Genomic DNA, 13,584 nt, shown 5'->3' on the forward strand with positions numbered 1-13,584 from the left:
TTATTTTTGTTTCAAAGCCTGTATTAGTTTAACATCTGAAGTTGGTTTGTACAAACGAAGGCTATTTGATAAGATTTTTTTCCCTACAGCAAGTGTTCTGGGGTGTGTATTTTTTCTTTGGTGGGCTTGCACCTTGGGAGTAGAGATTCCAGCTGAACAGATCAAGTTTCTGAAACAATACATTTTCTCAGACTTCATGGAATTGTTCTGTTACATTTACACTTGTTTGGCTCAGAGGCCAAATGCTGAGGTATTTTTCATTTTATATTTGTTTTCACAGGGATCTTAGCAACATCAATTGTGAAGAGCTTGGTCCACTGCCTCCTGGATGGGAGATCCGAAATACGGCAACAGGCAGAGTTTATTTTGTTGACCATAACAACAGGACAACGCAGTTTACAGACCCACGGCTATCTGCTAACTTGCATTTAGTCTTAAAGTAAGTCTAAAGTCTCCAGGATGTGTTGAATGTAAGAGAGGAAGGAAAGTGACTCTTGAGGTGCGCTGGATTTTGTACTGAGATGTATTCTGTCATTAAGTAGCACCTGAGGTGTAACAGTGATGTTCAGGAACACACTGCCAGCCTACTCTGTTACATAGCAAAGATGGTTTGACTGTACTTGTATTTAAAACGAAACTGAAAAAAAGAAAAAGGAACAAACAACACCACAGAGCAAACCAAAAAGCAAAACGAACAAATCCCTCTAGCAGTATATAGACAGGAATGTGGCTGTCATGGTGCCAAGAGTGGGGGCCAGGAGGGAGGGGGGACGTAAGTGCCTTCCCATGCAAAGGCTGGCCTGTGGAATTTTTTTCCAGTGGTGAGAGACACTTTCTTTCCTTTGCCTTTTGCTTAGTACTGCTTTCAGTGATGGAGTATTTCAATACAGAGTTCAGGTAGGCAAGGGTATAGAAGTGCCCAGCTACTCCCCTGAGAGAAAAAGAGAAATAATTCAGCTCCTGTGTTCAGCTTTAAGGTAAGACTAGTTGAGATTCCTAAAGCACAGAAAGTTAGTTAACTGAACTTGATTTAAAACATGTTCCTTCACAGGTAGGTTTATTTTCAGTAGCATTAGGGACACAGTGGCTGTGTTAATCTGTTGTGCAGGACAATGCATAGCTTTTCATCTAGAAAATCCACTTTGTCTTTCAAAAACCACATTACATTTCTTTAAATGTAAGCACACTGTAGTAGTTCTTTCTCATTTGTACATCTGTATTTCATTAGGGAAGGTTTTCAGAAATCCAACCAGCAGTGTCATCAGCAAAGTCTGCTGCCTGATAAATCCTTCCTGGTGTTTATTCTTTTGTTGCACCAAACAGGATATGTGAAAGCTTTTTAATTTGTTTTACTTAATTGTTAAGCTCACCTCATTTGTTATTAGGAAAAAAAAAGCAATATATCTTTGGCCTGACATTTTTAATTATCTGAGAAATAAGTTTAGTATTTGGGTGGGATAGTTTTATGTTCAAAGCTGTAATAAAAAATGTGCTTCCAGTAATGCCGAGTTTTCTGTCAAGCTGAGTAAAGGAGTTTGTTCTTCCAGTGATGGCATTACAAGTTATGAAAATAATCAGGCTTGTTATCCAGTTGTGTTTTTAAAATGCTAGCCAAAAGTTCATGATAGGTTTTGATAGTTATGATACCTGAAAAGTACTTAGCTGTATCCTCAAAGTACAGCACACAATCAAGCATACTCATTCAGCTGTGAAAACAAACGAAGAAATTACATTTAATTACTTCAAGCACTGCGGATTGTTTAGCTAATGCTACACTGATTATTTTTAGTCTTATACAGAGAATGACATTTTATTTTTTTCTCCTAGTTCTGCTGGTTTAGATGGCTTTAATTTGATGCATACATCTTGAACTCATGCTTATTTCAGAGATTGCGTTTTCTTTAAGACTAACATGTTCCATGTCTAGGTTACTGTGCAGTGTGGTACCGCTGTGTGCTCACTTTAGTATATATTTTAAACTTTTCTTGTAGGTTTATACAAGGAATATTTTCATAAGGTCATTCTTCCAGAATTTGAAAAAGCGGAAGACAGAATAATTTTGCTCTAATTTGTTAATCAATTAAATACAGTTTGAGATTCATATTTAGAACTAATAATGAGTACAAGGATAGCGGGCACGTAGCACAAATGACATGGAACTGTATTCTGGAACCACATCAAGTATCCATGTAAGCTGTTGTAATGACTTGGTTTCTTGGGATTGACTTTTAAAATATGAGTTGTTGTTTATTGTAATGATGTGGTCAGCTTAGGAATAAAGTTAAGGTTGCTTTATTTAAAAACAGTCGAGTGAACACTGAATCTCACAGAATCAGTTAAGCTGATTTCCAGTGTATTGCATCCTAGGGCATCATGACAGAATTGGGTTGCTGTGCATTATTTTCTTCTTATAGCCCAGATGTAAAATGATAATATTATTAAGAATAAGCTTTCAGCTGTTGCTGAGCTGATCCAAATGTGTGTCACTGCAGGGGCTTCTAGATGGTAGGTTTGTAAGACATAGGATATAGATGATCCCTGTAGACTGGAGTAAATTTCACTTGAATGTGGTTCGTGCCAATTAACTTTAAATAAAAGGTTTGAAAATAACCGAATGGCTGTCAGAACCACAGGGCAAACTGGGAACACTCCCACTTCTTTTTTTAACTGCCAAAAATGAATGCTGTGGTGGTGAAAGCCCGGTGGAAATGAAGTTTGGTTGGTCAGGGGAGCTTTCTCAGTAGACTTTGTTTCAAAACAGGCAATGGACTGAAATCTTAAGTGGTATTGAAGTTGTGTGAGGTTCTGTCTCATATGTTTGGTTTTGTTGTTGGAAAAAAAATAAATTGACGTTGCATTGGAAAAAAATATATATCTAAATTGTGACCTTTCCTATTTATCCAGTCAGTTTGGGGCATTATCACATGTCCTGCACAGAGGCTTTTCAAGTTTTAGGGGAAATACAGCTTTTGTCCTCTTGTTTGGAAGTGCCATACTAAAAAGCTAAGCCATGCAAAAAGGCCTACTTGAGAAGTGACATGAGAAAGGACATCTCTGCTCAAAACTGACTTTGTCCAGTAAGAAGTCAGATTTACAAAATCTCTTAGAATTGCTAGTAAAAATACTTGCTTATCTGTGCCAGTTAGTTACATGTGAGCTCCCCACATTCCTGTGGTCCAGACTAGGCCAGGTACAAGGGACAAGGTCCTTGCCAAGCTGCCAGTACAAACATCTTTTTGTAAGCTTACTCTTTTTCATGCAAGCCATTTAAAACAGACTATGGTATTGAGTGTAGATTAGAGGCATAGTGTTTGGCTGATCCTTGAATTTTAAATTGGAGGAAGGCAAAACACGCAAAGGAAATATGGAAATGGTATCTGAGAAATTCAGTGTCAGCAGCTTAGTAGTAAAACTGTATGGTTAATACCTTATTATATCGTGCTGTAACCTTTTACATACTTTGTAGAGTACTACTAATAGAAATAACCAACTCTAAAAACAACTGATAGTTGCCAAGAAAGACAGAAGCATATGTCTTTAGTCAGGATAAAATCTCTCTGAATTTACTTTTTTCTAGGCCTGAATGTTGTTAGTGTAATCACAGTAATCATAGTAAATCGAAAGTACGTCAGTTACTAAGACTTAACCTTTAAGAAACACATGAAGAAAACAGGAGACGTATGACTTGAATATCTGCAAACAGCTGTGTTTGTTTCTAGCCGCCAGAATCAACTTAAAGATCAGCAGCACCAGCAGCAGCAGCAGGTAGTGTCCCTGTGTCAGCTTCCAGATGAGGCAGAATGTCTGACTGTGCCAAGGTACAAACGAGACCTGGTGCAGAAGCTCAAGATCCTGAGGCAAGAGCTGTCACAGCAGCAACCTCAAGCTGGCCACTGTCGTATTGAGGTCTCCAGGGAAGAGATTTTTGAGGTAATTTGAGATCTTGACCCATTTGTTAACACTGAGGGAAGGGGAGGAGGGTTATCCATAACTGTCTGAAGAAGTCATTCAGTTAGACAAAATGCTGAAGCCTGTTTGTCTCAAAAACTTTATCACCCATCCCACCCATCCCTGTTGTGTTTTTACTCCACCCACAAACATGATAGCCCCACTGCGTTGTCACCATTTTTCCAGCCAAGAAATATTTGTGTTGGTATTCCCAATGGAGACAGTCAAATCACTTAATAATAAACTGGAAAAAGAAGGGGGAGAAATGCTGCTGTAAAGGAGTGGAAATTATTATATTCTTTTTCTGAAGCGTCCCAGGCATGCCTGCCACTTCTCTTCTGCAAAACCAAAGATTGGGGGCATCATAAATAAAACCTTTGATTTAATTCCATTTATAAAATGAGCATTTGGTTTCTTTCTTTAGCATTCTTTTTATATTGTATTGATGAAGTCTTACTGATAGAGCAATAATTCCATAGATTTACTGGGATGGCGGTGGTGCTGATGATGCTTAAGCATCTTAAGATGCTTTGTGAAGGTTTGCATATCCTCTGGTCAGTAGAAGTCCCACTGTTTGCTTTTCACACTATTTTTTACTTGACAAGCATTATCACGTTTATAGAAAGCTATGTAACAGTTTGTGATTGGAGAAACAGCAGTCTCTAGGAAAACAACATCCCCTTTGGGCTTAGATTCTGAGACTCCCTTTGTTTCTAATAAGCAGTAGTAGCTTCTTGTCTCTAAATAGCAGTTAATAAAAGAATGTGTTGTGTATTTACAGGAATCCTACAGGCAAGTCATGAAGATGAGGCCAAAAGATCTATGGAAACGATTAATGATAAAGTTCCGTGGGGAGGAAGGCCTTGATTATGGAGGTGTTGCCAGGTAAACAGTGTGTCCTCCATCCCTTTCCTCAGCCCCACCAGCTGCACTGCTTTGATTCCTAAACCAAACTTACAACGACTCTTTTTTTTTTAAAATTCTGTGGTTCTATTTGTTCTAGTAACGCTGTATGTCAGAAGAGTGTATATATCTCAGATAGTCTTTTCAAGGAAAAAAAAAGCATTAAAAAAAGGAGAAGTTATTGTAAATAAATCAAAATGCACGTTACCAAAGGTGTCTCTGATGCAACCTGTATCAGATGCACTTACTGAACCAGTGAAAATAATTCTGCTTTCTACACGTGCATAGCTGTCCTTTGAAAAGACTGAAAAGATTCTAAGTATGCAAATTGATTTATCTAAGGTTATGCAGTAAATTCTTCTTTCTTGTTTCTTCAGGGAGTGGCTCTACCTGTTGTCACATGAAATGCTGAATCCATACTATGGGCTCTTCCAGTATTCCCGAGATGATATCTACACACTGCAAATCAACCCAGATTCTGCAGTTAACCCGGTATGACTGACAATAGGAGTTAAGTAAAATGATGCTTTTGTGACCCAGCAGTTAGGTACACGTGGAGAATAATGTTCTAGATTTAAGAATCTAGTTCTCGTGTTAATATTGCTAGAAACTAAATTAATGAAATAACATAATTTCTTTTTAGTGTGGATCAAAGAAACATCTCAAATGATCTTAATTTTCTGTAAGATATTGTTTTATGTTTCCTTTGGGAGAAATGGAGTTTGTTTTGATTCTTAACAGTAAGACTTTGGACTTGAAGCAACGTACCCAGTGTGCTGTATATAAAAACAAACTAAAAAAAGATATCAAACAGCTCTGGTTATGTGTTGGGTGGTGGTGGTTTCCTTGTTGTTGTTAAGGTGTATTGAAATTTAATTAAACGTTCAGCGAATACAATCTAGGAGTTGTATTTAGGTGAATTGCTGAGTCTTTTCTTTCAATTCCAGGAACACTTATCATATTTCCATTTTGTTGGACGGATAATGGGAATGGCTGTGTTTCATGGACACTATATTGATGGTGGCTTCACGTTGCCTTTCTATAAGCAGTTGCTAGGGAAGCCAATTACGTTGGATGATATGGAATTGGTTGACCCTGATCTTCATAACAGCTTGGTTTGGATACTGTATGTACTGTGCACTATATCTTAGTGTTAGAATTATGTCTCAGTTAATGTGATACATGTTCCTAATGCTTGTTGATAAGAGATGAGGTGTGTTTTGATCATCTCCTGCTCAGGCAGATTTAACAAACATCTTATGTGCAAAATTCAGCTTCTTTAAAGGCTTAACATGCTTGAGGTATTCAAATTTGGGGGGAGGATAAGAGGATACTGAGCTGTAAAGTGCTCAGTTATTCCTAAGTTTGTGTATTGATTTTTGCTTGGAAATGACAGTTAATGTGTTACTAAAGCATAACATTTAAAGTTCTATGATGGCTTAAAATATAGCAAAAATGTATGTTCACCTCTTGTTTCCAAGCAGTACTTCTAAATGGTATTCAGAAACTAAATATTGTTGTCTGTCAAAAGAATTATGGATGTAATGTAGTTGTGGAATGTTTTCATTGAGTCACTTGCCTGTTTCTTTCCACCAGTGAGAATGATATTACAGGAGTCTTAGACCATACGTTTTGTGTAGAACACAATGCATACGGGGAAATTATTCAACATGAACTAAAACCTAATGGCAAAAGCATCCCAGTGACAGAAGAAAACAAAAAGGAATATGTCAGGTACAGCAATGGATTTTTCAGCGTTTCTGGTATTTCCCATGGGAGGAGCTTTTATGCACGTGAAGTAATTAAGTGTTACGGGTTTTGTGGCTTCTTTTCCTTCTTTCTAGGTGGTAGTGCAATAGCTCTGTTGTTATGTTTTCCTCTCATTAAGGCTATTTCTGGGGGTCTGGATAAATTGCAGGTTTATTGTGTTTGAATATGCCTTTCACAAATCCAATTTGAACCTGCTTGCAGACTTTATGTAAACTGGCGATTTTTACGAGGAATTGAAGCTCAGTTTCTGGCTCTACAGAAGGGATTTAATGAAGTAATCCCACAACATCTGCTGAAGACATTTGATGAGAAGGAGTTAGAGGTCAGTACACTAATGTTATGTTACGTTGTCAAGTGTAATAATAAAAGCCTCAGGCAGTCTTCTGAGACTAAGGAACATGTGAGGTTGTATCCCCAGTGCTCCAGGGGTCTTGCAGGTGCACTGTTACAAAAAATACAGTTAGTATAAGAGGTTACCAGGTCACACAGTCTCTGACATGGATGGTGTGCATCTTCCAGAGAACCAGGAGAGTGATTCTCAACGCAGCATTTCGTAGCATCTGTGGAAGTGATAGGAGACCCTTTTCTGTACCTTAAAAAATAATAATAAATTAAAAAACTTCTTTTAAAAAAGAAAAACCAGGAGAGCAGGCTGTCAGTCCCTGCTGTCTTTCCAGTGCCCTGCACTGACTTAAGAGTTAGGCAGCTATGTGGTCTTGCAGAGCTGAGTTAGCCAGGCTAACCTGGCCCTGTAAATGCAGCGTGAGGAGAGGTTCTGTCACCAACAAGTGTGTTATAAAATGTCAGTATCAGCATCCCCAAGATCGCATCTCAAGACAAATTCCACAGATTTCAGGCTTGGTTTGAAACTGAAATCTAGCATACAGTCAGCTGCTGGGCTGATCTTTTTGCCGTATTAGGTGGCCACAAGTTAAATTATTAATGCTTTCTTCTTGTTCCTGTACCAGAATATCATTGAATGCATTTATTTTATCCCAAATATTCTTTTTCAGCAGTGAGCCAGCTGTGTTTTAAACCCAGGAGGGTGAAGGTTCTTTTTTTTTCCTAATTAACAGTTAATCATTAATTGTATTTTAAATTTACAGCTCATCATTTGTGGACTTGGAAAAATTGATGTTAATGACTGGAAGGCAAATACTAGGTTAAAACACTGTACCCCAGACAGCAACATTGTGAAATGGTTCTGGAAAGCTGTGGAGTTTTTTGATGAAGAGAGGAGAGCACGACTTCTCCAGTTTGTGACTGGCTCATCCCGAGTGCCTCTGCAGGGCTTCAAGGCATTGCAAGGTAAGGTTCTGCCCAAAGTAACTGCAAATGCCTGTGTTGGAGGAAGCAGTAAGACGCAGCACAGAAGCATTAGCTGAAGATGAGGCTGGTTGGCTGCTACATGACTTCTCAGAGGAATATTTAATGGTCACAGAAATAGACTTGTTGTGAGTTTGTTCATCGCTCTCAGAATTCAGCTGTAACCAGTTCTTTTGTTTCAGCTGCACACTTCTTTCCCTTTCTAGCAAGACATTCTGATCAGTAGAAATCCTAGCAGAGTTCTTTGCATGTTTCTCCTGGAAGACTGTTGTTTCATTTCTCTCTTTTGCAAACCTTCATCATCTGCACAGCTCTGCGACCAGCAAACACCAGCAAGGAGCAAATGTTCCTGTGGTTCTGACAGCAGAGGCGCTCAGCAATCTGGGCTGTTTTTATTGTAAAAGCAACATAATCACAGGCAGCCCTGGCAGAGGAAACAATCTACTTTATTACTGACCTGTTTTCTGAGTTTCATTCAGAGCTCTGGATCTCAGCTGCAGCAGCTCTGGCTGTAACCCACACTGCTCGGTTAACACTGTGGTTACCATCTTTCACCCCTTCATGAGAGGAAACAGCCCAGGGAAACATGGACCACAGTCTGTTTTAATAGGTAGAAGATCCCAAGAGAGCACATTCTGTGGCAACAGCTGCCACATACAAAAGCCAGTTGCTACAGAAATGTTTATTCTTCATCATCTCCTCATCAGGTAGAAGACCTCATTGTCCTTTTCCTCTATTCTTGAGCTCTAAAGTATTCAGGAACATTAGAAGTTCAGGAAAACTGAGTTTTGAAGGCCCTGATTACTTTAAGTGTTTCAAGTACAGAGGTGAGGGCATTTGTGACCTCTTCTGGCCTGGTGGGATTGTAGCATATACTGCCTGAGTCTGAAGTCTGCTATGCTGCAGTCCTTCGTTTAGCAGAGATTATGGCTGTACTTAAGAGACAGTGTGACTCTGTACAGTCAGGTAATGTCACAAAATTATTTTTTAAAAAGGTATCTATGAAAATTCTGTCCAGTTTGGCTGCTCTTCAGTGCCCATTACACTATGAGGACAGATAGAGCTGCAGAAGTTTCCTTCCATGGGAGGAGTGGGACAAGTGACGTTCAGTAGTGTTGCAGTTGTACAGAGTGCAGCATAAAACAGCTGTCTTACTTTTTTCCTTGTCAGAGCTTTGTTCTTGTTTAAATTGCAGAGAGAGAAATAACAGCATGGCTGCTGTGTGTGGGTGGAGGGGCAGACTCTGACTCTTCGTGGCCTCAGCTTCTGTGTGTAGCTCCTCTCCCCACTCTCATTTTTATTTTCTTTTCCTTTTTTTGCATTTTGTTCCTGTCTTTCCTTGTTGAAGTTCAACAAAGCAATTTCCAACTATGTGATGCAGTAGTAATAGTAGAGATCTTTTCTGGATTTTCAGGTGCTGCAGGCCCAAGACTATTTACAATACACCAGATTGATGCCAGCACTAACAATTTGCCGAAAGCTCATACCTGGTAAGACTTCTTCAGGTCTCTTGTGATATGTGGATTTGCTGTCTGTGTTTTAGCACTGCTTCTTCCTTTTATGACATCATAGATGCTGTCTATTGCTGACTAGTAAAGGCATGAAAACTGCACGTTGTTTTTTTTTTTTTATATGAAGTGCCATTGGCCTTATCAAATAGTTTCAAATATGTTAAATGAAGTGCAGCAGAGATTTGCTGGGGAGGCTTTAAGATCCAAATGTTTGAAGATCTCACTTTGTCTTTGCAGCTTTAACCGAATAGACATTCCTCCTTATGAAAGCTACGACAAGCTATATGAGAAGCTGCTAACTGCCATTGAAGAAACATGTGGGTTTGCTGTGGAATGACCCTTCACAGGCTTACCTGAGACTCTATTTATACTCCTGTCAGCCGGAATGCCCTTCCCTCATCAAGACTCGAGAAATGCTTGAAATACAGAAAACTTTCCCTTTTCTACACTAGGACACTGTGAGGGAAAGGACAACTTTGCAATTTTTTTTCTTTCAAGAAAATAGGTTCTATGGCTCCTGCCATGGGATCATTCAGCTGCTATTAAAAACTAATACCTTGAACATACAGAATGCTGACTTTTCCTACATTTCAACAGTTAAGCAGTGTTCTATACTTAAAGACTACTATTTTTGTAAAAGGTAATCTATTATATTTGCCTACCTGATTTCTATTCTCAGACACCAAGAAACAACTTCAGCAGTCGGTACAAGTCACGTTTCAGCCTCTTTTAAACGTATGATACTGACCAGCATCTATACCTGCTATTTTTGGAAAAAGTATTTTGGATTATTCTAACTTTTTTGCATAAAATTGGCTGAAAGGATCATTAATCTTTTTAATTAAAGCCACTTACATGTTACTGCATTTTCTTATAGTAAGACATTATATTCTGCAATGTACATTCAACTAACGTTACCACAGGGAACTTTTTTTATATTTTTCAAGCATGAGTTACGAATATGATGTTTTGGGGCCTATTTATATCGTTCATCAGATTCCTTAAACAAAATTTCTAGTGTGAGTGACACATACTGCATTTGGTACGGTGTTCGTGCTAGATGTGGGAGAGACCTTTTTTAATGAAGAGCAGACATTTTGATTTTTTAAGCAGCATTTTTCTAATGATTCTGTTGAGAGTATTTTCTGTGACTTTTAACACTGCGTTTTTCAACTTCGTGCGCACGTTGATGAGGTAATATTTGACAGCAGCAACCTGTTTGCAGTTCATTACAGAACCCATCCTACCCAGCCGACCAAAGCTTGTTTGAATGCAGCCAAATCACGTAATATATTGTGGATGCTAAAGATCTATCAGGTAAAACATAATTTAATCTTTGTCTAGCTGCTCGTGACACGTGGGTTACAGCTAAGGAAAAATGGCAGTGAGACTAAAAATGTTGTATTAACTGAAAGACGCGATGTGCTTCAAAAATGAGGTTTTAAAAGCACATAATTTATTGATTGTAGGGATGGAAGTAAGTATATATATGAGTTATAACATGGGTTGATCTCTGCAAAGGGGAATAAAATGCACTACCAGTAGAGGGAACTGAATTTTGAAGTAAGTGTGGGAAATCTCGGTGAAGATCCGTATGATCAGTTCATGGTGTGTAGATGAATGGCTCTACCTAACAGACAGCGGCTTTTCTCCTCTCGGTGAGAAGCTCTGCAGTGGGCAGCATTTTCTTCCAATCGGTGTTGTTTTTTAACCTAGGTTACTATCAATCATCAAACCTGCACTGTTTTTACACTGCCAATAAGAAGAATGTCAGGTATTGGAAATGCTTTAACACCAGGATGTAAACAGCAGAGTGAGTGAACGAGCTCATTTTGTATTTGTTCCTTGGAGCTCGACCTTCATTTTGTTCTGCCAAATCTGACTGCCGCAGTGAGTAAACTACTACTGGATGCTGTGTGTTAGAATAGTGGGCGATGGACTACTTTCTAGAATTGTGGTAAGAACCTGGTGAGCCAAATCCACATGTTCATTTGATTATATATATATATATTCATACAGCTGTTGCTGGAAGGTTTGTTCTGAGAGACTTGCTTCCTTGTTCTGGGCTGGCTGCAGAGGTGAGGCTGCTTAGGGATGTAAACATAAAGCCAAGAAACTCACTGTAACAGCCAGGTTTCAAATATATCAGGCCATTCTCTCTTCGTTTCAAGGGACTGTTGCACTCTTAAAATGGCTGTTACCTTTGCTTATGTTAGGGAGATCTAATAGAGAAGCTACCACTGTATTTCTCCAGTTTTTCTGGGAAAGCAAAGTAGGAAGTTGCCCACTGCGTTTCTTATTTGTTACTACTTCCCGAGGTTGGGGACCACTGCTTCAGGTAACTGCCAAAGTCTTTTAAGTTTGGAGGTCTGACATGAAACTCTCCTGACACAGGATCAAAACGTCACTGTTGTGTGAGGGATTTAATTCTGCTCTTGCTCAGGCTGTAGCTGCAGCCACCCAGATCATGGAAGCATGCCAGATGTAAAACCCAGCTTGATCCAACTTTTGGGAGAAGTCAGGGCTCAGCTGGTGACTCCAGGGGAAAGGTACGCTGCTCTTTTCCCCAGGCAGTTCACCTCAGTTCTACTGAAAGACTGTTTCTGTAGTGTCCCCTGACCACAGCATCTGTACCCTCCTAGGAACCTCTCCCTGCCCACCTCCTTAGGATGGTTCACGTATTGAACACCTGGTTGTGGCCACGCTTACAATATAAAAGCATTTCTGAGGAGGGAGGAAATGAGCTCTGCAGAATACAGAGTGTAGATCAGCTGATAAATACCATTCATTTTCACAGCAGCCTTAGCAGTACATCTGTTTGTTCTACCAAGAATTTTGATATGGCACAGAGAATTTTGTTTTTAAATTGTCACAGATAAATATTGTAAATTTAATATATTATAAGCAAAACTAGATCAATTTACATTGGACTTTCCACAGCTGACAGATGAGGTTGAATATACCGAGTATTTTGAGTGCCTTTCTACCTTCGTAATGACCAAGAGCTTTAACTAAAGCACCTCATCACCTACTCACGTTTATCAGAAAATGTTCAGTTGATGCCTTTGCAAATTTGTATTTCAAGATGACATCAGCTATGTTTCCCCTGAAAAAGGTGCTAAGCCTAATATTGCATTTTAACCTTGGACTTTCACCCCATGATTAATGTGAATATTTATTTCAGTGTGTCCCTCTTACTGGGTTTTACTTTATCCAGTCTTTAGTTGTTTTAGAGAAATGTCACATCATGGTTTTATGCTGTTGCTTTTCATATGAATGTTTAATTATGAACAGAACTTTTGTAGATTTCAGATATACAGTACACAGTTGAATTTCAGAGGATTTAATTTCTCGGTGTAAAGAGTTTTGTAATGGTGCTTTGTACAGTATGTATTCTAATTTTTTTGCACATAGTTTCAGTTGCCCTGAACTGATTTATTTTTACCAAATTGTGTTGTACTGAAGTCCAGAGCACACGAGCTGTTTTTAAATCCTTGTCCTACAACACTACATCTGTATAGAACTTCTGGTGCGTTTAAACTAGCTGCATTGATGGAAGTAAAAGCTTTGCTTCTATATCATAAGAATGCATCATACAGCTTAATGTAGCATGTTCCAAGTGCTTCAGATTTTAAACAGCACCACGTAGTTACCAGGTGCCATTTGTTGTACTTTACACTATGTAGTAGGTTTCCGGCTCTACCACATCCTCAGAGCTTCGTCTGTAGCTGTAATTAGTTTATACAAGTGTAATTATTCCTCCACAACCTGACAGTTCTTAGTTTATCGTTTCCATTGTATTTATTACAGAGTGTTTTAGCATCGGTATCATTGTATTTTCACCCAGCTGTTACATGAGCTTTAACAAAAAAATCTGTATAAAATGGTTTTTAAGTACTTAATGTATGTACCCATGCAGAAGTCGAGCAATAAATTGTATGCTGTTTGCACTGTCACAGCATCAATGGTTTAACAAGTTTTCAGTTTTTCTTAATTGTTTGCTTTCAATTGTAACAAAGAGCATATTAAATAATCCAACCTTGTTCCAGGAGAAAGTAGCTGCACTCTGAGTCCTTCTACAGACTGCTACCTGAAATAAGGGTTGTGCTAATTGTCTTCATTGAAC

The 13,584-nt window shown here is 38.8% G+C and overlaps 1 protein-coding gene across 4 annotated transcripts in view; it reads left to right on the forward strand.

Annotated features, from left to right (window-relative positions):
* Positions 1-13,434, forward strand: part of SMURF2 (SMAD specific E3 ubiquitin protein ligase 2) — a 49,585-nt gene extending 36,151 nt beyond the window's left edge. For 3 of the 4 annotated variants that reach the window (XM_032448212.2, XM_015879567.3, XM_085523049.1), the window contains 10 exons: positions 281-439; positions 3,720-3,930; positions 4,730-4,833; positions 5,229-5,343; positions 5,799-5,977; positions 6,448-6,585; positions 6,823-6,943; positions 7,728-7,929; positions 9,362-9,437; positions 9,696-13,434. In XM_032448212.2, coding sequence (XP_032304103.1) covers positions 281-439; positions 3,720-3,930; positions 4,730-4,833; positions 5,229-5,343; positions 5,799-5,977; positions 6,448-6,585; positions 6,823-6,943; positions 7,728-7,929; positions 9,362-9,437; positions 9,696-9,795 — 1,405 coding nt within the window. In that variant the 3' untranslated portion in view covers positions 9,796-13,434. The remainder of the gene's footprint in view (positions 1-280; positions 440-3,719; positions 3,931-4,729; positions 4,834-5,228; positions 5,344-5,798; positions 5,978-6,447; positions 6,586-6,822; positions 6,944-7,727; positions 7,930-9,361; positions 9,438-9,695) is intronic. The other variant, XR_004309184.2, reaches the window with a different exon arrangement.
* Positions 13,435-13,584: the final 150 nt, after the last annotated feature.

This window comes from Coturnix japonica, chromosome 23 (assembly GCF_054131305.1).
Source record: "Coturnix japonica strain WE chromosome 23, WE-NBRP24, whole genome shotgun sequence".
NCBI classification, from domain to species: domain Eukaryota; kingdom Metazoa; phylum Chordata; class Aves; order Galliformes; family Phasianidae; genus Coturnix; species Coturnix japonica.